At 32.1% G+C, this 27,195-nt stretch overlaps 1 protein-coding gene and 1 long non-coding RNA gene across 15 annotated transcripts in view; one reads left to right on the forward strand and one right to left on the reverse strand.

The window, feature by feature from the left end:
• Positions 1–27,195, forward strand: part of LOC148601119 (rap1 GTPase-activating protein 1-like) — a 145,923-nt gene that overhangs the window by 66,101 nt on the left and 52,627 nt on the right. For 10 of the 14 annotated variants that reach the window (XM_088556107.1, XM_088556109.1, XM_088556106.1 and 7 more), the window contains one exon: positions 13,922–13,954. In XM_088556107.1, coding sequence (XP_088412233.1) covers positions 13,922–13,954 — 33 coding nt within the window. Of the gene's footprint in view, positions 1–7,864; positions 7,888–9,378; positions 9,408–9,825; positions 9,855–13,921; positions 13,955–20,563; positions 20,605–27,195 lie in introns of those variants that run through there. The other 4 variants (XM_088556120.1, XM_088556119.1, XM_088556118.1 and 1 more) reach the window with 4 other exon arrangements.
• LOC148601120 (uncharacterized) lies at positions 4,713–9,151 on the reverse strand. The gene is made up of 3 exons (XR_015917228.1): positions 9,130–9,151; positions 8,057–8,161; positions 4,713–5,006 (listed from the first exon to the last, which is right to left on the reverse strand). It is a non-coding gene; the product is annotated as an uncharacterized LOC148601120 (long non-coding RNA).

A 27,195-nucleotide genomic window follows, 5' to 3' on the forward strand; every position in this document is an offset into this window, starting at 1 on the left:
AAGATGGATGACGTTAGTAAAATGATGGAAAAAATTATGTTGTATAGATAGGAAAGAAAGAAAGGCATGAAAGAATGGGGAGAGTAGGAGACCCCCTCCCACCTTCTTATCTTATAATCCCTTACTTCAGTAAAGCCAAAATAAATTATGTGTTCCCCGCTTCCCAACCTGACCTCTGTTTACAATAGAAACTTACCACTATTTCCAATGCTGACCCTACCTCTGTTTCCAATGTGGATCATACCTATGTTTTCAATACCACCCTCAAATCTTTTTTGTTGATTGAAATTTTTTGTCTTATATACAGATTTTTCGGGTCATTTTTTTTTTTTTATGTTTTTCAGCAATGAAATGGGAAACACACAATTAATTTAATTTGATGAATTAATTTATTTTGGACTAAACAGAGTTTGTTTTGTATTAATAGTAAAGTAAACTACTTTTTTTTTTTAAAGAAGATGAATGTCTTATATAGATGTTCTTGATAAAAAAAATGTTGAAAGCTTGCAAGGGGAGATAACCAACCTAAAAGGGTTTTTTCTTAAGCAGATGTTATCCTCTTTAACCCAACTCACAGTTCTTTTTACTATCATTCAAGATTGTGGATAAGCATGAATTTATTGAAGGATTAAGGAGATAGTCCTAGGGTAAGGGACATAACTCTTGAAATCAGTGATACGTTTGTATGATATTCAATTTCACCAAAGACAATCATGCTTTTACTTGAAACAGAATTAAATTAGTCCAAATTACATTAATACATACATGACATTGATTTAAAATGCTGAATACAAGTTTCAATGATTTGAAGGAGTTGTGTTTTCCTTTGCTTTTGTTACTTTGTTTGTATTGTTTTAATTACTTTATATTCTTTGTTGTGTATGTCAGCTTTACATGTCTGATCTTTGTCCTTGGATTACATTCTTTCAGTTACCACTAGAGCCTTGGTTTCCTTGATTACCCTTACCCTAGGTCTACCTCTTTAAGTGACTGATTACAGTGAAATATGAAAAGATGATATCATACCCCACACAACAGCAAGGTGGTACATTAGTACATCCCTCAATATGTCTCTCCAAATCTTGTCATAATTATCTCAGTTCAAAGCAGAATTAATGGAAGGATGTGACCGATTAAGATATTTGAAGATGATATTTTAGATGTTGACGTAAATATTTTTAATCTTGGATGTTATCCAAACAGGAGTTGACAATTTTAGACATTGTCTTTTTTTAATAGGCAGAGATGAACTTTCAGATTTTATAATGTGGAGAATTCATGAACTTCAGTTAAAAGAAACTTCTGTTTCTATAATTCATTTAGAAATTCATTGACAGATTTTGTTATTATTTGAGGAAGCTCCATTTCATTTTTTAAAGAACAACTTTTGTTTTGTTTTAACTTTTTACTTATGGAAATTCATAGAGGAAGAGACAATTCCATGTGATTTTATCCAGCTATTTATTTAAGTTATTCACACTTGCCAAACCAGATTTAATGGACCTATGATTGCACATTTTTACATTTATTCCATGATATATTGAGGAAAATAGACCCTTGGTCCACTGAAAAATGTATTATTCAGGGATATTTTTTTCCACTTTTTAGCGGAATTCCGCTATTTCAGGTCCAGATTTTACCATTACAATTCTTTTCTTAATGTATATTTACTTCCGATTTTTGCCAATTTCTGCTTTGTTTGTAGACCTTGTTAAACCATTCCTGATTATTTCTAACTGAGCCAAGAAAATAGAAATACTTTGTAGCCATCTTTGTTAATATCAGATAAGAGGTGATATGTATGCCAAAAACCAACGGAATATTTCAGGAACTGTTAGAGACCATATACTATAAAAGTATTTATTTTCAGGGTGTACTAATTTCCACTATTTTTAGGGTGAACAGAAAAGAGCAAAAAATTGTTCCAGCAAAATTGACTTTTAGTACTGTAGAAGGCTTATCATTTTTTTAAACTGCGAAAATTTATACCTGTGAATATATTTACCTAATAGAATCCATGAAAGTTAGGAACTGTGAAAATTAAAACGTTTACAGTAGTCATTTTGTTGTTGTAATTTTCAGATAATATATCAATTTTATATTAAATTGGCACTTTGCAAGAGTTATTGTTCTTGGTTTTGTTCATTGAAGTGGGAATTGATTTTCTCAAAAATTCAGAATGTATACTGAAAAGACTATTGTTATGTAAAAATTTGGCATATAAAGAGTGAAAAAGCACTGTTTGTTTTTTTTTTTATTTTTCTACACTTAGTATCTCCTTGACCACTGGGTGTGTTGTAATTTTGTATGGATTAGTACTGAATAATTGAGGTCTTTGATTTCTATAATAACTTATGTTCAGCCTATAATTGAAATGTATTTTCACAGCTGGATGTTGATGGTCAGGCTAAGTTTGAAAAAAAAACAACAAAGAATGGGATCAGATGTTTAATATAGATATCTAATTAGACCCAGATTACTATTTACATGTCTTTGTAAGAATCAGGCAAAATATGAGAGAGTAATCAAGGGAACCAAGGTTCTAGCAGTAATCAAAAGAATGTAATCCAGGGACAAAGACCAGACATGGAGAACAGATATATACAGTAAAGAACATAAAGTAACTAAAATCATACATACAAAGTAACAAAAGCAAATGAGCAACTCAGACTCCACTAAAAACTGGGTACATGGACCAGGTGCACAGGTAGGGTAAGCGTCCTCTGCTTTTCTAGAAACACCCGCCGAGTTGAGGTATGGCATATGCATATCAAAAACCCTCTGATCTGGTAATATAATCACTCAGTTTGAAACAACCTCTATTTGATTCGATACGATTATAACATTTTAATGTTAGAAAATTGAAGTTTATTTTAGATTCATCTCAGTTTTCACTAAATAGATGACATATTATCATTAAATAATCCTAGTTTCTAGGATTTTATACATGTATATTGCAACTACCCCAAAGAACTTGAGATAAAAAATACTATAGACACTGCAGTCAGCCTCATATCTTGACCTACACTTACAAATTGATGATAAAGGAAAACTATTGACCAAACTATGATGACTTTTCATTCCATGTTGTCAACTTTTCTTTCATTACTTTGTCATTGATTGTAGACTTGTTCAAACCATGCTTCACCCACTGTCTGACACTCAGCTATCTTCAGGTTAATAGAGCTGTTTGATAGTAAGCTAAGATAGAGACTTTGACACCTCAGAGTGGATTAAGTGTTGTTGATATTTATTTTACATTGTCATGTTAAATATAGTCATAAAAACTGGTTAAGAAATTGTTTTTTTTTTTTTTTTGTTAATTCTATAAGTTCTCAATAATTTGTCCTTTAATTAAATCTTCAGTAGGGTGTTTAAGTAACACTTTTTCACCATTTTTTAATGTTTTTGGTATTTTTATTATTATTTAATGTTTCTTGTTGCAGTTTGTTATATACCTTACTTGCAAAATGGGGGTTTATGTTAAAAGGGGTGCCCATCCCTCCTTCTTTTCTTTGTCCATACTTCCTTCCTTCTGTTACACACAGGAGGTGTCTCATCTCTTGCCCATTGTTCCTCTCACACCACTGAATGGAATTTGATCAATCATTCACAGAAACGTTTTTTACTATACATTTTTTTGTTTTTGTTTTTGTTTGTTTTTTTGTTGGGCGGGGGAATGCTTGTACATCCAATTGGATCTTCATATCTTGTTATTTTGGTGTAAGTGTTTTGTCCAATGATTTCTCCCTCACTTACACTGTTTACTCCCTCCTCTGGTTCATCAGTGTTGGATCAGATATAAAGAGTTTTGAAGATCCTTAAGATCCATTTTGAATATGGGACAAGTGAGAGATACCTGATTTTACAATGAAAATTTAGATCTGATAAGGGCTTAAAAATTATTACCATATTTTTATTATTGAAGTAATACCTCTGACTGTTGATTGTACTAACAAAAGATCTGTCTATCTGTCCTTCTGAACTTCGTTCCCATTATCTCACAGTAGATGGATTTATTTCCTATTTTGTGTGTAACTTTAAATAGATGGGTATAAGTTGTAAGCCATTTTGGTGTGGTTAGATATCAACTTCCTGTTTTTGTGACACTTTGCCACTTTTCACTATATGTAAAGTTAGAGAAAATTTCTGTCACAAAAATCTTGGCTCCCAATAGATGAATTGATTTCAAATTTGGTCTGTGGCTTCATATAGATGGGGCTTATGTCGTTAGTGATATTAAAATCATCTTCCTGTACAAGTAGAGGAATGCTTAGGCCAAAATAAAAATTAAATTCTGTTTCCCTAGACCCTACCTACCCATAAAAATGGACCCTATCGAAATCAATTTATTGCCATTCTGTTACAAGAATTTTTTTTCAAAGCAACATTTTTCACTTTTTTATTATGGTTTTTACAGAATCAAATGAACTTAGGGAGAAAAAATATATTTTCCCTACCTGCCTACCCAAAGCTGGGAGATAGTGTCGGGTTTTGGAAACAAATACATGTATAATTTTAAGTGTGGCCCTAAAACAACGAGTACAACTTCATTTTAATGCATGCAATACTTTCTGAACTTACAGTAATGGGCACAATTTAGACAAGTTGTTACGTAATGATAATTCTGCTCGCTTTCAGTTATGTTAAGTAATTTCTGTTCAGGAGATAAATGCCAGCTATTTTAATGTTAATAATTTTGTCGTTCTCAGATTTTATTAGATTGCTACTAGAATGTAGACAACATTTCATTAAAGTTTTATGAAAATTGGTCTAATGTCATCGATTGATTGGAAGTCAGGTGTCACATTACAAATATCAGGCTGTGTCAATTGATGAAGTTTACATCATCCAAAAGGTCAGTGTTCGGTGTTTTGGTTTTTGTCTTCCTGTTTTATCTTTCAACTGCTCATATAAGTTGATCAGTGAATCCCGATTGGTTGGGTCTCTTTATTTTGTATAAACAAATTTGGTACTGTGACATCTTGTACTTTGATTGGTCCAGTCTACAATTCAAATAATCCCAAACAAAAAACCATGTTTCGATTAAGGATTATATCACAATTTAGACTGTTTGTTCATAAATCACAATTTCTATTAACAGAGCATAAACTGATCCAAAGTTGGTTGTAGGGTATAACTTTATATTAAAGATGGACTTTAAATATTGTTTAGCTTTTCTGTTTGTCTCATGGAGGTGTGAAATTAGTGATTAAATCAAGTTTACCAAAAATTATATCAAAATAACTTGTAGGTACTTTTCAGGAGTTATTGCTCTTTATAAATTGTGAATTAGCTTTGACATCAGTTGTTATGTCATTTAGTTATGGTTATTGACAAGAAAGCAGTTCTTGGCATTATTGATGTATTGACTAATATTCTTAATACTGGTACAGAAAACTAAGATAAAAACAGAATGAGATATGAAGTGTCAGTCTTTGTAAGAATCAGACTGTATGTGAAACATGGTTTAAAGTAACCCAACACTCTAAAAGAGTAATTTTTAAAAAATTGTACCATCAGAATCAAGGAGAGAAACAAATATGTTTCTATTTCATCTGATTCTGTCTAAGATTTGTACTTAACCAAATGTCTATAGAAATCACAACCACAATTTTCCAATCACTGTTGTAACTTTACTGTAGAGCATTAGAAACATGAAATCAACGAGCTTTGTAAAACTCATTATAACAAGTTTACTTTCAAATCCCTCAGGAAAGATCAGAAAGCATTTACCATAGTAATGTTCATTGGGAGATCTGTAAGATAAGTCTATTTTATGTATTACATCTTCATAAATACAAGTTCAAAGCAATGTTAAGGAAATGTTTCAATCCTTAACTCATCATCCCTAATGAGCTATACTTTCTGATGTATTTTGATGTCACTTGGGCAATATAAAAGGGGCAAATCTCTGAATTTCTTGGTCATTATTTATGAATATAGAGATTGATGCATGACTTGTGTGTCAAACCATTTATAATAGCAATCAAAGGGATTAGGGCCATAGATAGATTGTTATTTCACTCTAGGTCCGCTCCAGAGAGGAACAGCCCTTCTTAGGTCTAAAAGCATGCAAAATCATAACATTTTACACATTCTGGGTTACTAAATGAACATATAATTTGGTGAAATCCCACTTTGACAGTATGCTTCCTTGAATTATTCATAAGAAGATTACCAACTCATTTTACTGAAACTATATTGTAGATCTAAGACATGTTGACATATGAAATGACATTATACTGTTACTTCTGATCCTGTTCCACTCACTGCCTGATTCTTACAGATGTTAATCATGTTTGTCTGCCCATCATTTGTTTTTTGTGTCTCATCAGGTTGAGGTTTATATTTGAACATTATTCAAAATAAACTCATTAGAATTAGAAGTCCTTCAGTGTGTAGTTGTTTTGTGCCCCAAAGATATATGAATGTCATCATAAGTGGGAAGGGGTGGAGTATGTGAGATTTGGAGGGGGGTTCTTGTATTAGAAAATATTTTTTTTATAAAAATATAGAAAGTTACTAGTAAGGACTCCCTCTTAGGTCTTGAGCACTTAGTCACACCCCCATCTCCCTTTCTTTTAATATTCTAGGTCCAACACTGATTTTGGAATTGTAAATGAGGTAAATCTTTAGACTACTATTAAAATGATAAAATTCTTTATATAGCAATTGTTTAATTATCCATATCCAGTATTGTTAGTATTCCTGTAGTTCCTGGTAGATCTTCAGGGACAGATTAGTACAATATCAGACTTTTAATGGAGATTTTGTCACAGATCATTACCTTGGGTTTCTTGATAAACTGATCAATATAAATTGGTGTTTCCAAAGGATTTTGAAAATTTTTCTAGTCTTTTGTTTATCAGTCTGCCTGTAAATCATAGTCAGCTGGACACTAGGAGCTAAATGTTGTCAGATTTATTGTTGTATTCACTGGAGACCAGAGTTATCTAAGTCAAGAACTTCAATGTTCAATAGAAAGATTAGATGTTTTGAAAATGTAGTATTTTTTGTGGTGAACTAATTTTTTTGCAGTTGTAATCTTTTCAAAATTTGTAAATTTGTTACTTTACAAATAATTATAGTTTTATATATATTTTTTGGTAATATTAAAACATTTTAATTTACATTAAGCAGAAATGGTTTAAGGTCAAATGGTCATATGAAAACTACATTGTCCATTTTGTATTAAAGGTTCTGGTTGAAACAAAAAATGGTGATGATTGGGTTTTTGTATGAGCTTGAATACCCATACAGGTCTCTCACAGTCGATGTTAGTATGTTAATAGAACCAACTGGTGTTAGTAGCAGAGCCCAGCCTTTGAGATTCCTGACCGAAGAACTCAGTCAGAGTATGTGCTACAAGCAGCTGGGCTGCTGTTTAGACGCTCTTGGCCTACTCCCAGACCCCATGTGGGCCTGGGAGCGTTTTTCCACTCTAACTGTAATGTACGTCTACGGAAAAAAAAGGGTTTGGATGCATCCACAAGTATGACCTTTAATATGCTATGGTCAGAAATTGTTTATTTAAACCTATTAATTTATTTATCTTCTTTTGGTACTTTCAGATAAGAATTTGAAGATCATTGTGTCAGTGATGCATCATATACATAAATATGGGATGAAACTATCTTTTTGTTGGCCTATTTTTACACGATTCACCCTTGATGCTAATGTTTCCCTATTTACTTCCGTTAGAAGTTATACTTCAAACAGCTGGACTAATTAGCATCAATAGGATGCTTGATCTGTGTAGAGCTTTGAAAAGTTACAAATATTATATAGGTTGGATTTTTTATAAATGACTGGTTTATATTACTGGTGCAGTTATTTCTTGGTGCTTTTATAGTTCTCTGAATTGTGGAGTTTCTAAATGAAAAAGTAAGTTCATATGTACTTTTAGATGTTGATGCAGTGATTTTTGCTGTAAAATATAATGTAAAATTATGTATGAATCATTCAGAGGGGGCTTATATCATCTATCTGATTTTTGGCCGAATTTCACTAGTGACAGTCAGGCAAGTAGGGAAATTATTTTCATAAAACTTACCCAGCAACAACTGTGTAATCACAGCCTCTTGATATTTAGTATCCACCATCAGATATGGGTCCCACATCGTGGGATCTGATTTCAGGCCTGTCAGATGTCTACTTCCTGTATAATGAAATTTAGCCATTTCTGTGTTTGACCATTGTTTATTAGTATGTTTTATGAAATTTAAGAATACTTTGGATGTTCAACAAGGATTAATATCCATTTTGATATTTCTTTCATTTTCTCTTCATGCTTCCCGTAGATAGTATATAGTGGTCATGCAGTCTGTTTTTCTGTTCTCAGAACTCCCAGTGGTTTGATTGATACTAATTTGGTATGTGGCTTTAATGTGGGTGTTTCTAGAAAAGCAGAGGACGCTTACCCTACCGGTGCACCTGGTCCATGCTCCCAATTTTTGGTGGAGTCCAAGTTGCTCATTTGCTTTTGTTACTTTTTGTGTATGATTTTAGTTACTTTATGTTCTTTGTTGTGTATGTCTGTTTTCCATGTCTGGTCTTTGTCCCTGGGTTACATTCTTTTGATTACCACTGTAACCTTGGTTTCCTTGATTACTCTTTTAAATTGTCATGGACACAAGTTGTAAGCAATTTTAGTTGCTGTTTGATATCAACTTCCTGTTGAGTAGGTTTTTCTCATTTTTCAATATGTGAACTGTTAGAGAAAATTTCTGTAAGTAACATCATGTCTCTCACTGAACAAATTGATTTCAAATGGTATGTACATGTAGCAAGATTTGACATACCCTTCAGTCTCTCACTGAACAAATTGATTTCAAATGGTATGTACATGTAGCTAGATTTGACATACCCTTCAGTCTCTCACTGAACAAATTGATTTCAAATGGTATGTACATGTAGCTAGATTTGACATACCCTTCAGTCTCTCACTGAACAAATTGATTTCAAATGGTATGTACATGTAGCAAGATTTGACATACCCTTCAGTCTCTCACTGAACAAATTGATTTCAAATGGTATGTACATGTAGCTAGATTTGACATACCCTTCAGTCTCTCACTGAACAAATTGATTTCAAATGGTATGTACATGTAGCTAGATTTGACATACCCTTCAGAACTTCCTGTCCTGCATGTAGCTATAAAATTATAAAAACCTATGTAAACCATTAATAAATGCTATGAATTATGAAATACATGTCATTAACTTTGTACACTGTCCCCGATGGAAAATGTCAGAGCAATTTGTGGAAAAAATAGAATGAAATGAGCTGTTAATGGCCCATAATAATTCAAAATGTTAAACTTTCTCAACTGGCTGTCACATGTCTGAGGTAGCAAAGTAACATTGTGTTTTTTTTAATTGAGGATATAAATGGATAGTTTAAGGTAGGCATGTTTTTTTTATTGAGGATATGAATGGATATTTCTAGGTAGGCATGTTTTTTTATTGAGGATATAAATGAATAGTTCAAGGTATGCATGTTCTTTTTTATTGAGGATATAAATGGATTTTTCAAGATAGGCATGGTTTTTTTTTTATTGAGGATATGAATGGATTTTTCAAGGTAGGCATGTTGTTTTTTTTTATTGAGGATATAAATGGATAGTTCAAGGTAGGCATGTTCTTTTTTATTAAGGATATGAATGGATATTTCTAGGTAGGTATGTTTTTTTATTGAGGATATAAATGGATTTTTCAAGGTATGCATGTTTTTTTTATTGAGGATATAAATGGATATTTCAAGGTAGGCATGTTTTTTTTATTGAGGATATAAATGGATATTTCAAGGTAGGCATCTTTTTTTTATTGAGGATATAAATGGATAGTTTAAGGTAGGCATGTTAATTTTTTTCCAAATACTGTGAACATATTTATTTTGCAGTGGACAAGTGAATATATATTCAGCAGGTTTCAATTTCTACAAATTCAAAATGTGGTCAATGATTTAAGAAGCTTATACATTTGAGTACAAGCTTTGTTTATAGATAATGTTTGACCTCTAGAGTAGATAGTTGTTGTGGTGAGTCAGGTTGCCATTGGCAATGACCTTATTTGGTTCCCTGATCGCGTAACACTACAATCAATCACTTGACTCTTTTCTGGCCCAGTTTTGGGGAAAATTTCGTCATTTACAAGTTCTAAAGCTCAATTTTTCTCTTCCTATTGCATTTTCGGTTGCTTTATTCTATGATTTTTATTTTTCTTTCTGTAGTTCTCCTCCACATTTCTTTGGGTCATCCCCCCTCCTCATTCAATAATAATTTTGCCATTAAAATGACCAAGCTGTAAAATGCTAGTAAAAACTGAGACATTTTCTGATCTGTGGTGATGACATTACACTGGAATTACTACATGGGGAATATCTGAGAAGAAAAATGCCCGATTTGATGTCATGGTTTTTATTAATAAGGAAGTTCCACTTATGTGGGCTTTAATGAAAATTTGAGTAGTTTTATGAAAATCTTATTTCATGAGTTTTTGTAATTCCTAAACTTCTAGGAGCAATATATTCGGGGGCAGTATATCAGATCAAGTTGTCATGTAACTGAGACAGCGACTAATATTCTGAGTTTATTCTTCAGGCTAAGGATCTCAGATGTTATTCTGTCATAAAAATGGAAGTAACAATGCCCTTCATATATACAGTATATTGTTAATGAATGTAATTCGAGCTTTACAAATTTTTGTTACCTTTTTTTATGTTTAACACACAAGTTCCTTGTCATTTGGTAACTGTATTTTGCCTTCAAACATAAACTTGGTGTTTTTACAGGTTGTAAAAAAAACTAATAGGATTTTGTTTAAAGCATATGTATGTATATTGACACATGTAAGCTTTGGGTTTTTTTTTTTGGGGGGGGGGGATGGGTTTGGGGGGTTCAAAATTCTGGTTTGGAAGACTAATATTGTATGATGAGTGTTCTGATGTACTCATTTGTAAATGCATGTCCCTGACCCAATCCTGAAAACTACAGCTATGTGGTAGAATTACCACAATTGGTCCAGTCTCCTGATGTAGAAGTGAACATCAATTCCTTTTCCCCCCACAATGGAGGCAAGGCAATATTACAATGCTTCAATTATTATTCTGAAATGTCAGTATGAAAACTGTAGAGCAGTACAATTGCCCATGTATTTTGATTTAACTATGCAAAGCCCTAGCAACATGAGTATTAACTTTCAAGGTCACCTAATTTTTATGAAGATGTTAAGGGATGCCATACATCATTTCAGATACTATTATTCTAATGTGGTAAAAATTGAAGTAGGTGCAAAATGATAATACCCCTTGGCATTATTTAAACCTTGATTCTTTTAAATAACCACAGGGAAGCTAATTGACTTTTGATTACAAATTCCATTATGTGTATAAAGTCAAAGTCTCAATCCAGGTTACCTTACCACAAAAAACTAAGAAACTCTGCTTCTAATAAGATGTGTTTTTTACACATTTGAAATGCCAAAGCTTTTAGATAGTCACTAAATATTTCTCTACATAACAGTGGTATTCTATACTATTAGAATGCGTGGCTTGTTCTTTGTGTTCCTGATTCATTAACTATTGAACATGTAGGTGGAATATTGGAGCCAAGTATTAAAAAGCAAGGGTTATTGTACTGATAAAAGCTTAATGATGGAAGTATCTGGTCTGGTAAGCTATAACTGATTAATTTTTCTAATTCTAATTAACCATATGTGATTAAAGATTAACAAGCTTGTTCGATTGTTATGTATTAAAAAAAAAGTGAATTTAGATATTATGGTCAAGCAATTTGTAGTTTGAAGTCAGTTGTATTTTTGTATCTTCCTGATCTTTCTTGATTTAACCTAAATCATTATTTTGTTTTAACTGGCTTTTATTTTTTCAATAATGGATTTTTAACAATGTATTTAATTTTGTAATTTGTATTATTATATTATTTCAGTGTTTGTCATTTTTATTAACTGTGCTATAGTTTCTGGGGTTTTTTTTATCCCACAAAGGTTTGATATACATTGTAGTAAATGCCAAGTTAAGATTTGCTTCCATCCCACTTTTTTTACTACTGTTCATGATTTGATATCTGGTGATTTTAAACCTCTGTTGGTCTAAGGCCAGCAGTTGCTGATATGCTCTTTGCAAAAATAGTGTCAGACACTTACTGACTTCAGTTTTCTTAACGTCATTGATAATCTCTCGGGTCTCTCACAGACAGTTGCACTTGCTCCAACTTCCATGGTTTATTAGTAGTTGTCATATACTCTAGTGCTTCATGTAGCATTTTACTGTAAGTTGTTGGGATTTGAAGTCCTTTATGCAAATGATCTGTTTAAAAGTGAGATGCAACAGACACCTTCTGATGAGTTCATTTGAACCTATTTGAAACAGGAATTTTTTTTTCATTTTGAATCTGTGTTTACCAAACAAATCATTCATTCTAAAAAGAATTCTGATTTAGACTCGTTCTTTTGTACATTCATATTGATGCTATATTGAAAAAGATCTAGAACTATATATAAACTTACTAAGTGCTTAAACCCTGTTGGTGACAATATTTATTTTCTTCCATTAAAAGGATTTTTTCCTGATTTCTAGATAATTACACAATATGAGGTTGATTTTCTTTTATAGTGATCCATGTGAAAAAAAATTCTTAATGGAATAAACCACATGACAGTCCAGAATTAAAGGATGATTTTATAAGTTATTCACGACATGGTCGATATTTGTGTTTATCATCCTCAGTATGATATGAAGATTATTAGACCAAAAGTGATATGTTGACTTTTTTAGAAATGCAAATTTGAAATGACATAAGTTATTTACCATTAGTGATTAGAACTCAAATTAGCTTTTAAATGCAGCCTACAGGCGAATCCAGGTTTCAGGTCAGGAATGGGAATAAAAATAAAAGCTTGAGTCATTATTGAAAATGGGAGTATCACTAGTGAGCCATCACTCACTGATCTGTTGTTTTTCATTGCTTCTGCATTTCATTTCTATGAAACACCAAAAAATAAGTCAGATATATTATGCTATACCTAGCTTGGCCATTTTTTTTTCTCAAGTCTTTTAACATGGTAATGATAAGTGGAAGTGTCAGTTGCTAAATATATTTTTTATTTTAGAAATAGGAGATTGAATCAGTGATTACTGTGGTTTCATTTATTTTCGTGGCTATCAATTTTCGTGTCTAGAGGGAAAAGATATTTTGGTGATTACTTAAATTTGTGGTTCTTTGGGTAAACAAAATGTAATAAAATCAACTAATTTGTCTGCAATTCTGGCAAATTTTTCACTAAAGCAAATATATTTTTGCTAAAGATTTAAAACTAAAATAGTTGTAAGCATTTAGTTTTTTAGTTTATGTCTATGTATTTAATAGTAGACATTTAGAAGGTGTTCCTTCATACATAGATTATTAAATATACAAATGAAAGTTTATACATATGGGGTATCAAGAATCCTGATTCATTTCCCTGATCTGATTAGTCAGAATTATTGAGAATGAAACGGCACCATAACTACTTCTGTAGTAACAGAAAGTGGTTAGATTTCCTAGAACAATTTGAATAATCGGTCTGCATAAATATTATGATTTGGATGCATAAATATAAATTTTGTCCTGTCTGTCTGCCAAAAAAAGTTCAGCTTTTTTTTAAGATTTATTGGATTTCAATAAAACTTGGAATTAGTTGGTGCTGATTGTCGTGGTTTTTATAGTTTTGGTCAAATTTAAAAGGAATTACACTATATTCTGTTCCATTTTCAACTCGTAAACTTAATGATCTAGAAAAATTAGGACAGAAACTGGAGTGGATATGAATACTAAAAAAATATCTTTTTGTTTAGTTCCCTTTTGAGAAAATTCTTTGAAAAAATATGATGTATTAAAAACAAACTGCATTTCTTTTTCAGATGTGACACAGCTCTCAGTCTCAAAAGTTACAAGTAAGTGAATTTTATTTTTTTTTTAAATAATTTTATATTATCAAAGAACTCCTTTGATTATTTACAAATAAATTAATATGAGATAAATACTGTAATCTGATTGGTTAAAATAATTTTGTTATATCTCAATGGATAAAAAAAAATATTGACACGCCCCTATTCAGTTAAATTCAGGGCTGCTTTTCTCATGTTTAAGGATAAAAATATGTTTTAAAATTAATTTATAAGAATTTGCAATGATTTAAATTTTGTCTTTTGAAAAATAACATAACTTTTCCATGTGGATATTTTGTTTATTGCACTTCATGCAATAAACAAAATATGCACATGGAAAATTTTTTATTTTTCAATAGACAAAATTTTTATCATTGCAAATTCTTAATAAAATCTGTCTGAACTTATGTTGCTCACTGTAGAATTTAAGTGATTAATTAGTACAAATTCAACCGGACTAGATCTTGATGATTATCCTCTATTATATAGTATGATCAGTTCTGGAAGTGATTGCCCTTTCTCTTTATATGCTCACACTGTCAGATGTTTAGGGTATTGTCCTTGACATCTTGAAATATTATATCATCTAATATTTGGAGCCAGTTTGGAGTTTTGATTTGACATTAGGTATACAGGTTCAGTATAAAGGAATTTTATTGTTGGTGGAACTTTCATTGTGTTCATACTTAACCCCCATTTGCACAAACTGTATTTGACACCTTCGATCCAGGTTAGCTATTGCCATCACTTGGTGTCCGTTGTCCTCGTTAACAATTTTTCAAAACTCTGCTTCTCTGACACTACTTGACCAATTGATAGCAAACTTGGTATGATTGTTCTTTGGGGTATCCTACATAGAACTGATGTGGGGATTTTTTAGGGACATTTGGAATAACCATACAAAACCTTGAATTTGTAGTTAAAATCTTTAATATTATAGAGGGTGATCTCTGTCTGCTTTCCCCTTTATTAGCACTTTGAAATATAACCGTCTTAGAGAGTTTGTTAGATTTGCTGAAATTTTATAGGGTGGTAATTAGATAAATATGATTGATCTGTTATGACACTTCCCCTCCCCCTCCCCCCCCCAAATACTTTGTTCCATATTCTACGTTACTTTCATGTCCCATCTAAACTGAAATCGTAGATCTTACAGTATTTAAATTAGTGAGCTGCTTGCAATGTATCTCCACCTATGCAGTTTTGTGAAAGTGTGCTCTCCTCGAGTTCAGGAAGTCATGGGTTTGATCCATTAAGTCTTGCATACTAAAATATTATATGAAATTGGTAGTCACTTGGTTTCCTGCTAAGAATGCAGGATTTTGGAGATAAAGTGACTGTTGGTTAGTGTTTGAGTTAGGCAATATTCCTGCAGACTGTTGCTTCTTTGTGCTTGCACATCTAAAATCTCACTGTGTCAGACTAACATTAAGTAGAACCTGTAAAATTAGTCATTTACTCTTGTCTTGATGGGTACAACATAGAAAGCACAATCAATCTGATGTTTTGTCCTGTAACATGTATGAAACAATTGCTGTAAAAATCAGTGTTCTAGGATTCCTATTTCCCGTTACCCGGGGCAAGTGAGATTTGGGTCAGGGAAAGTTAGGTACTTAGTTACACTTTTCCGTGGCAAGTTGAAAACTTTATATGCTGTAAGGATTTGTTTTGTTAGGGAAGCAGTCATTGACTGTGGAAAAGTTGATTTTATATGGATTTTTCCTGAGGAAACCTCAATTTCTGAAAAATCCTAAAACACTGAAAAATTTAATCAAACAGTCTATCAAATATACTGGGATGTGATTTTTCTGTATATTCACTGATTTATTTTTTTACAAACCCATATTTTGCCTTAACAATTTGAAAAAAAATTTTTTTTTTATTTATTAAGCTCTTCGTAAAAAAAAAATGTCTCGATTCTCATCCAACATTTTTTTAAAATAGGGGCAGGTAGCAAATTTTACTTCTTATTTTCTATCACTTTAAATTCGGAAGTGAAAAATGTCACTTTGATAGAAATTGACCTAAATTGGGAAAAAAATTAAAACAAAATTTTTCAGGGAGGGTAAAAAAATAAAATCTGGAGGGGATGAGAATCTAGGGTAGATTTTTTTTTATTTTGGCCTTACCTTTAATTTTTTCATTTGTTCCTGGTATTTCATCCCTGAAACCGAGTCTTCCTATATTTATGTAACAATTTAATACCAGTACTAAAATTCTTTCTTTGTAACACAAGGAAGTAAGCAATGAAGTGAATAGAAGACAATCTGACTTAGTTACCTCAAATTTCATTTTAAAAGGATTATACAATAGACTATTAAGATATTCTTCCTTTCTATCACTAATGGATGAAGAGAATCTTATGAAGCTTAAACCAGGAAGGTAGATATACAAAAAATATCTCTAAAGAAAGTATGTTCCCGGAAAATCTGGCCCCTGGAGTATTGCTGATGAATCAGTGACATCCATTTACAAAGGGTTCAAATAGAACTAAAACAATTGATCTTTCTCAAAAGGTTTTCTGAAGAATTAAGATTATAGAAAAAGAAAGGATAAAAATTTGGAAGATAATTAGTTTTATAAAATTTGACATGTAAATCACAAATCTATTAAAACATAAGAAAACAACAAAACATTACCAATAACAACTCGGAAATTCGGGTCATAAATTTTTAGTGACAAAATCATTTCTGCTGACTGTATGTATAAGGAGTGTTTTTTTGTTCTTGAAATCTCTAAAACACTTGTCACAATGAAAGTTTTTCATTAAAAAAAAATTTCACACTTTGATTGGGTTGTTGTCTTTGACATACATGTATTCCTTATTTTTGATATTTAAGTAGCTAAGAATCTTGCCAAAATGTGATACATGGTTGGAAAGCCTACATATTTTTATTTTTGATATTTAAGTAGCTAAGAATCTTGCCAAAATGTGATACATGGTTGGAAAGCCTACATATTTTTATTTTTGATATTTAAGTAGCTAAGAATCTTGCCAAAATATGATACATGGCTGGAAAGCCTACATATTTTTATTTTTGATATTTAAGTAGCTAAGAATCTTGCAGAATGTGATACATGGTTGGAAAGCCTACATATTTTTATTTTTGATATTTTGTGAAATAACATGAAGCTTTTCATAGAAATCTTGTTCATAAGAGATAAAAATTATGTAGAATGCACTGTAGGATTCAAAATTAAGGGAGATAACTCTGCAAATGACACTAAAATACAATAGAAACTATTAGATTTTCAATGTGAATTATCTCCTAAGAGCAGATAGATTGGAATGAATGGTTAAACCTTTCATCATAGACCTTGTAATAAAGCAACTTAAGCTAAATAACAAGCCATGTGTCCCCAGCCCTCACAAATAAAGTTGACCTGCAGAAGCCCCACAACTCCTGTCTCCTGTAAAATTCAAATCTTGTCAAAACAAAATTAATCAGCTACCTACATGTAATCCTACAAAATTTGAACAAAATCTGTTGAGCTGTTTCTAAGAAGTTACGGCCACAAAATATAGTAAGCCATGTAAAAAAGTCAACAAAAGTATCATAACTCCCATGAAATTAGCCCCACCAATATGGTGGTTAAATATGATAACTACATATGGTGACTTAATCAACCTTACAAAGTTGAATAAAATCCTTTCAGCGGTCTCCAAGGAATTGGGTCCACAAAATGTTCCCATAGTGAACCATGTAAAAAATCAACAAGGTCCCATTCCTTCCCTAAAATTTGCCCCATCAAAATGGCAGTGAAATATGATCAACTACATATGATGACGAACAACTATAGAGTGATTGAACAAAATCCATTTAGCGGTATCTGAGGAGTCGCATCCACAATGTGGGACTAACGGATGTATGCACCCATGCACACACAGGTGCACACACGGACACATAGACACCGATGTTTCCAAGTCCCTTTTGGCATTGTGGCGGGGGACAGAATGTGTAGCTTTTTTTGGGGTGTATCACATTTTACAAAATTTACATAATTCTTACAAAGTCTGCTACTTAAGATTTCTTAAACGAAACTATATCAAAGTTAACTTGGAGTGTGAATTCATTGAAAGCACATAGACTGATCATTGGCTGTTTTCTGTTCACTCTTTGATAGAGTTGTTGCCTCTGTGACACTTTCCCATTTCTACTTTTGTCTCTGATGTAATATAAAGTTTTTTGGATGGTTTGTCAGAGAAATGAGGTACACAGAGAAAATATCTCTCAGAATGACTCCACCTTGCTCATTGACTATGTCTTTCTTGTGTTTTCATTTCAAGGAACAAACAAATTCGAAGTTTGTGTCACAATATTCTTTGGATTTTATTTTCCATACATAACAGATCTGCACTCTTTTGGTACCATTCTTGTTCAGATATTGACACCTCTTCAAACTGAACTCAGAAAACATGTCTTAACAAGATTAGATAATTGTTTTAAACTCCATTTATATACCTTTTAATGCATTATTAACCTTTATAAACTATCACCTGTCTAAACTGAACCAATTTTGATGTCCTAAAGAGGGTTTGGATTAGACAGTTTTTCTATATATATATGTGTCACTGTGAGATTATTCATCCTGTTGAGTTAAAACATCTCTTGTTTGTTTTGTTTTGTATAATATGCAGCATTCCCATACTCTTTAAGTTAACACCAAGGTTTTAGAAAAATACCATGCACTTCCAAAGGCTAAGTTTTTTTAGCTGACATGGATATTACAGAAGTTTTAACAAATGGCTGGTCTGAGCATATACCAGATTCACACGTTATTGCCACTTATCTTTCCCTAGACTTAAGTTCATTATATATTTGGGCTAGATATTCCATAGGTTGATAATATCCTCAGATTAGGATATATATTGTCTTTTATAATGGAATATTATGGGTTTCCATGACAGAGGATCACATGATGGTCATATTGTTGCCCTGACAACTAGGTAATGTTGAGTAATCTTTCCTAATGGATATACCTTACTGCTACTAAATTAAAGCGAAGTCTTTTTAGCTGACATGAATATTACTGTAGATTTAACAAATGGCTGGTCTGAGCATATCATCTTAAAATCATTGACTGTAAGTTGTCGAAATTCCCTGTACTAATGTTGCTTAATGAAAGCAAATGATTTATCGCCTCAGTACACAATGACTAAAATCAGGCAAAAGTGCGAATTGCCTATACTTGTTTTCAGCCAATTGTCACTACCCTGTACTGTGTTTCAGATATTAGTCGCATTTTCATAGTAATTTTTTTATGCTCATATTTCATTGGAGAAAAAGGTTTACTGCTGTCTATTCCACGCCTGTGGCTACAAGTGTTTTAAGAGAGGTTATTTGTACAAAAATTATCCAGGCTTTATATTGTTGCAGAATATTTATACCTGGAACAAATGTTCCTTAAATACAAACTGAGAAATTTGGTTATTTATTAGCAGAAAATATTTGCAGCTTTGAATGAAAATTCTACTCAATTTTCATCCTTGCTTAATGTAGCAGTAATGTGAATGAAAACTCAATCTTGCCATATCCCTTTCTTACAAAATGGAAAAACCACTTGGAAATCAGTCTTTAGTTAATACCTTAATGAATTTTTATTAAGAACTTGTCACATCATTTCATTAGCCTTTGTCTAGCATTGTTAGCGTAGGAATTGACAGATCTTACACTGTATGTAAGTTTCGTTTCATTAGGAAAAAATTGATTGCATCTTTTGCAGTTATGTATATTGATGTGGTTGATTAGTGGAAAAAATTGATGGCGATTTATGGGAATTGCGCTGAAAGTTGGCAAGTTTAACGACAATGTTAATGGAATACTGCATTATGGGATCAAATATTCAACATTTTGTGGCCGGAATTTCCTAACGGTGTGATTGAATAGTTCTAAATTTGGTGTTGGAAAGAACAAATTTTGTAAATCTGACATAACGTCGCTGTTTGTAGTCCTAAATATTTTTTCATGTCATTGATTTTGTGGAAGACTGATTTTGTCATACCATCTCTTGGATAATTAATACCATGTGAGAACACACAATGTTTTTATATACTATATACAGCGAAGAATTTCAGGTTTATATTTTGTAGTTAAATTAGATGAAAGGTCAGCATTAGTTCCAGTATTATTTGTATTACAATGGAATCAGTTATAAACTAATTATTCAAACTGCTGTAGGATTATTTTATCTGTGCTGATCAGCTGGTCTTCATTTATAATATCTCTATAAAGCCATCAATGAGCTCAAAGAGCTGACAGAATAGAGCTGGAATTTTAAAGAATATATCAAACACATGTTGTAATTTTTGTGAACTGATTACTTTTTAAATATTTCTCTCATGGATTACTTTGTTTACTTTTTTTCCACCTTTTTATCACCTCTTGGTTTGTTGAAATTTTGAAATGTTGCATTATTTTTGAAGTTGGCATTGCTGTAATGTTCTACTAAGCTAGTTAATATTCAATGTTTTAACCATGATCTGAAGCATAAAGACTGGATTTTGAAGAGTATAAAAAAACTTTCTATCTAACTACAATTAATTAGTCCAGATAATGGTCTGTAGGCACAGTAATGTTGGATGTTTAGGAAATCGTTTTAGTAGAAATGTGAGGTGTCTATAACATCAAAATGTTTTCAAGGACTAAAAGAGACAGGTAAGATTTTCTTAGAAAAAAACATTTTATTGATTTGGATTGATTTTGTACTTAGCAACCTATGTTTGTTTGTTGTTTGGTTGTTTTTTTTTCCTTACGATAACTTAATATTGAAGAGGTGTGCAGATCTATTTTTTAAGTATATTCTTTTCTTTCTACATACAAAACTTCAAATAAGATTGTTTATCAATCAAACCATATTTTATGTACTTTGAGGCATTTAAGACAATTCCAAAGATTGCATTAACTTGTCTGTCTGTCTGTTTGTCTGTTAAAACTGTGAAATAACATTTATAAGCTTTTACAGGACCATACAATTCAATATTTGATGTACCTGTATATGGCTTTAGCATAATGACTTCAGCCTTGGTTGGCCTTTTCCAAGTTTCCAGTACTACTTCCTGTTTACCGATTTTCAGTAGAAGTACACTTTGTATGCAACATCTTGCTCTTTACTTATAATGTGCGCTGTTTGAATCTGGTTTTTCTTGAGTTTTCTGATTTTTTTTTACCTGTGGCGTCAGGCAGTTTGATTTGTCAATACTTACAAATTTTCAGAACAAAATCTCAGTTTGAAATGTTTAATGACAAATTTTTCCAGAAATATTTCATTCATCGAAACTAATTTTCTTTGGCTTCATGCTGGCTGGTAACCTGAATATTTTCATTGTAATTTTGAATCAAATCAACAACATTGTATTGACATCCTTTATTATAGTTTTGTACCTTGCAAGTCTCCCACAACTTCCTAAATTACATTCATTTTCTCTCATAAATCTAAGTTTATAAAGATGATATTACGAGACTGAATCAGTTTTTCAGCTATAACAAGCTGCTATATTTCCTTATGAAGATTTTTTATTAAAACATATATACAACTTTTTGTAAGAGTCATGCTGAATAGTAGGTAGTTTCTCACCCAATGTGTGAACTTCATGCAGATGAATGATGCATGTAACATTCTTTTTTTTTATCAAATTCTGCAATAATTGCTTATTTCTTTTGTGTTGTTAATATTCAAAACACTTCCAGCATTATTTTTGTATACGTGGATCAGCATGTTTTACGGTATTTCTATGAATGTTTTCCTAGTAAAGAGCCTTGTTTGTTTAACAGCCAGCATTCTGTATTAAACTTGCATCATATGAAATGAGCTTTGTTTGTTTCAAGCCGTATTGAAACACAGGAACATAGAAATGTTGCACATCCATCTGACTGTCACACCCTGTATTAAAATACTTCTCAACCTGTTAGGATAAAATTTATGCCACAGGTTACTGCCATGAATCTCTGATGAGTTCAGAATTACAATAATGAAAAGTTAATATTGTGAGAGTTATCTCCCTTGGTATTCAGGTGGGGACATGGAATGCTGTTCTTTTACTGTTGGTCCTTTATGATGAAATTTTATAATCACAAAGTTGAATATTGTTGATATGAATATCCATAGAAGAGTTAGCATGAGATCTACCTAATACCTATATGAGAGTAGTTGCTTTATAAAATGTCACAGGAACTTCAATAAATGATCTGTATATGTTAAAGAGTCCAATTGAATTTTTTGTATATAGTTGTGTCGTTTTCTATCTTCATTTTCATAATATATTGTAAAACTACATTAGAAAACATTTTGTTTACTGCCATAAAGGTTTATACACAATCTTTAAAGGCAAAATATCAAAGGTTGTTTTTATGGGTTTTCACATTTTGTAAAAATGTGGGCTTTTCAAAGGGAGATAATCATTATTTTGCAATATTTAAAATCTGAACTTGAGGTATACTAACATTATGTATTGTATGCATTATTTAATATAGATATATTTGTAATACTGGTCTTTGTAGCTAGGGACCTTGGTTTTCAATTGTAACTAGATTATAGAGATATATTGTACCCAATTTATTTCCCTTGCTAATGGCTTGCAATAAATGTCCATTTGTTTTGGATTAAAATGACACTAGAAGTTAGTTCATCTATGTCATTGCACTCAGATTTGATTGCAGATCCAAGGAACACTTGCAGGGAGTACACTCCCCTAAGCATGGAGAGGAGGTTTGCATTTAGTTCTGATTGCTCACAAAATCCACCCATCCCCCCTAAAAAAATTCTTGGCTTGCTTTGCTGTCTGTTAATTCTATTTTTGCCCATTGTTTTACCCCCAATGCAAAATCCTGAATCTACCTAAGAGGTGGCCTTAGGAATTTGATCAGATCTAGTATTGATTGTGACATTTCTGCATCAGCATTATAAGGCTGTTTTTGTCTGTATTAATTAGGCAGGATCTGTTGGTTAATTAGTCTTCATACTTGTTTACAGTGTTTGATTATAATGGAATCAGCTGATTAGAACAGGAAGTGTCAATGATTAGGTTGACCAGAAGATTCACTTTTCCTTTTCCAACTGATGCACATTTGCTTGTTTATCCCTTTTAAGCCCAGGCCCATGACACAGAGAGTGTGGGATGTTAATTTATGCAGGATCTCTTTGAAATCTGCTTAATAGCACTACTTTACAGTCATTTCATATTTTAATTGGTGCCTTTTTATGCATTTAACATCCAAAAGCATTCCTGAACTGTTAACTTTTATGGTATTAATATGGTATCATGACATATAATTTTTTTTTAAATGTTATAAATTGTTTATATTTCTGATTGCCATTAAATATTTATTATGATTAACTATTTTGATAATTGCATAATTGTTAAAATATTGTTTTTGTTGTAATTAAAACTTACTGAATTTTTACTTAAATAATTTGAGGTTTTCTCTATATGGCAAAAAATGATATCCTGCTGGAAAAATTCTGAATTGCTATCATAAATAGCCAATAACTTCTGGATTTACAGTTATTTGAAATATGGAAAACATAGGACAATGTTGAAAAAAATGACAATCATAAATTTTTGACAAAAAAGTTACTTGATTCATATTGAAGCTTGGCAGTAAATCAGGATATTACATGAATGCTAACACATTCCTGACCAAGATTACATGATGCTCCAAGCTTGTGGTGACATTCAGTAAATCAGTAAAAGGTTATTTACTGATAAGCTTAAGGCTTTGTAACAGATTTTTGACTGACCATTCATTGACATATTTAATGTCCATGCTCACTATACATGACACTATGGTACACATACCAATCAAAGTACTTCTGTACAGAATCAAATTATATAGAATATGATCCATGCATATAAATTGATTGATCAAAAATATCTTTAAGGAGGGTTTAAATAAGAAGTATCAGAAAGGGGTTTCAGGCTATTGTTTGCTGTGTTTTTAAATCATATTTTGTTTAAAATCACAAAAATTTTCCAACCATTGGATCTACCAATGGTCTTCTGTTTAGAATAAGTGTAATACTAGTAGGGTACAAGTTAGAAAAGCCCATTCATTGGCTGAAGTATTCATTTTTTGTGTGTCTGAGATCGAATATTTTTTGGAGAAAATAAATCACTGCTGTATTAGTATCTATAAACAAATCCAGTTTACTTATTTTGAAAGCAGAAGAGCAGAAAATGAAGATACCATGCTAAAAAAGAATTGCAAAAATTTAGAAAAAAAATATGTGCTTGGTCTGACTTTTTCAAGAAGGCACTTTTTGTTCCCTGCTTAATTTTTGAACTCTTGGAAATGTTGAGCATTTAGTTATTTTGACCCAATATTATCAACCAGTCACTAAACTTATTCAAACCATATGAAAACTATAGTACAGAGGTTTCTTAAGCAAGTTAGTACATTGTAATTTTTTTCATCCTGTCAGACCCTCTAGAGATGTAAAAAGTTCATTCATGAGTTATGTACAGTGATTTACTATCCCCTCTGAGATATGGGACAATAACATCTAGGTTAAACTAATTTGTCCTAAGTACACATGACTTGAGACATGGTAAAAATCTTACTTATGAATGTTTGGATAGACCAAAGGTAGCAGTTTCAACTTCCTTTCGTTAGTCAAACTTCTCTTTATTGAAAAAAAACTATTGAAAAATCTTGTCTACTTACTTCCCACCGTTCCCCCCTCTATTCCTTGTTCTTGTCCCTGGGCCCTCACCTCTATTTCCAGTCCCCCATTACTACCAGGCACTTCTCCCCTGGGTCACATTCCTAATATAAAGTCAATAGACTCTTTGATGTGAACTGTGTAGTGTGGCATGTACTTCCATAAGGTAGGGCTTGGGATAGAACAAAAGAATTTTCCTTGTGGATGTCAATGTAATTTTACTCATCCATTACCTCATAGTAAACACAAAATGGTCTATTCATACAGACCAATAGATTTTCAATCTTAACCTAGATATTGTTTTATTCTTTGATATACAGTGAAACCTCTATAAATGTAATCCTGTGTTGACTCTAGAAATTGGTTTTATTCCAGATGGAACTTTATAAAGAGTAATCAATACCAGTAGGGTAAGCATCCTCTGCTTTTCTAGAAACACCCGCCGAGTTGCTCATAAAAAGTCAAGTCCGGGGTAGACGAAAGAGGAAAGTATGAACCGTTGAATAAATCAGTTTTCATGGTGCAGATGGATACACCATAAGATCCACGAGTTCATGATGACAACCATAAAACTTCTGTAGTGATGACTTCAATCTTGTAGTGTCTAATTTATACTGGTCTTTAGATTATTCAGGGTTTAAGACATGTTTCACTTTTCCAGATTCAACATACATCAAAGGATTTTGACCCAATTTTGTTAGTACACACTGGCAAATTGTTGAACTTTAAGGGTCATGGGTCAACAGTGAAGTTCATATGGTCACATTTAATATGTTTGGTGTTGCCCTTGTTATCTATGAGTCTGCCTGCCCATCTGGCATGTCTGTTTCTTCCCCATATTTCTAAATTATTTTATGTATTTTTGAAGCAATGCATCAACTCCACAAATTTACTACATAGTTTTTTTAAGTGGTTGTCATCAGGAGCTATTGAACAATGCTAGGGTTTGTGCATTAGTTATCATCAGCAGGTACTGACATGGATATGATTTCATATGACATCATTTGCTGTACTGCTTTCCTGTTTCAGGTATTTTGGTTAAGGACAGGTCAAGAGTGGTGATAAGTGTAAAAGATGTAAGGGTCTGAAAACATTCAGTAATGTTATAATTCATAATAATAATTAATTCTGTCACGGTATGATAAGTATATATATGGACACCACTCACTATTTAGTAGTATGTTTTGCCTCACATACAGAATCAAGCCATGGAGATAAAAGTCTCCGTGTTTGTTTGTTTGACTAAAGTAGAAGTATAAGTTAAAGTAAGTAAAAGTAAAAAAATAATTTGCATTTGCTAATTTTCGCTGATCATGTCAAGTGAATATATTTGCTGGTATCAACTTTAGCCTGATTTGTATAGTAGTGTTAGAAATCAATTTCAGTTGAACTGTTTTTCATGCTTTCCTATCCACTGGAAAAATAGAGAAAATTTGTACAGGAAATTTACAATACTTTTTTAGCTACATGTACTGTTTAAGTATTAATTTTCGCAGTGTACTAATTTTTGCTATTTTCACGGTGGATAGAAAAGCGTGAAAGTAAGTACCCACAAAATTTGATTTTAACCACTATAAAACGGTTATAATTTTTTTACCATTAATACCTGCAAATATGTTCACTTGACATAATCTGTGAAAAGTAATATGTAAATAGTATTTATTTAAACATGAAAAACAAACTCTAGTAGACCAACCACACATAACATGGGAGGATTTAGAAAAGGTGGTTTCCAAGATATCATATGGTCATTTTTGCCCTAATTTTGCACGAAGTTTTCCAACAAAAAGGGGAACCCTTCTCTAGATCCACCACTGTTCAAAAAGATTCTACTTCAGAAGAATGAGAAGGCTTTTACCAAATTTTGGAAGTTACTGAATCCAAAGATCCTGTTAATCTCTTCCAGTGCAGATCCATTTTGTCGTTATACATCTCAGTTATCTCTTACTTGGTAAAATGAACATTTCTATGTCAGATAATTGAGTCATTTGCATGTGACCAGTTAATGAAACTGCATTTTTGGTTACAAATTTTTATTTCAATGCCGTTGATGTGGAAAAAGAAGACTGAGTGAAATTTGTAATTTTGATTACAATAATGGTTTCCATTCATGCATGACTGGGCTGACTGAGTACCACACAGTTATATTAATTTTGTTTTTGCTGAGTGTGAATTTTCAGCTTCATTGACACAAACTTAAATCTTTCAATTAAAAGGTCTTTATTTCCTTCCTCATTTAATGCAACTATGATAAACATAGAATTCACCAAGGAGAGATGCAATGGTGAACAATGAAAGTCAGTCTTTATAAAAATCAGGCAGGAGGTGATTCATGCATACAGTTCCTGAACAGATTTGTCCAACTATAATTGCAATCCATTGTAGCTTCCTTTTTTTATCACATGACTGCTGACACTGAATTGACTACAGTACATCTCGTCAATTCTTCATTACGGAGACTTGTACATGTAAGTCTGACAGCTTGTGGAGGGGAGGGGTAATCCATATGTACATGTAAGTCTGACAGCTTACTGAGGGGAGGGGTAATCCGTATGTACATGTAAGTCTGACAGCATACTGAGGGGAGG

This window comes from Perna viridis, chromosome 12, assembly GCF_037379345.1.
Source record: "Perna viridis isolate PV_CMFRI_1.1 ecotype Kerala chromosome 12, ASM3737934v1, whole genome shotgun sequence".
Classification (NCBI taxonomy): domain Eukaryota; kingdom Metazoa; phylum Mollusca; class Bivalvia; order Mytilida; family Mytilidae; genus Perna; species Perna viridis.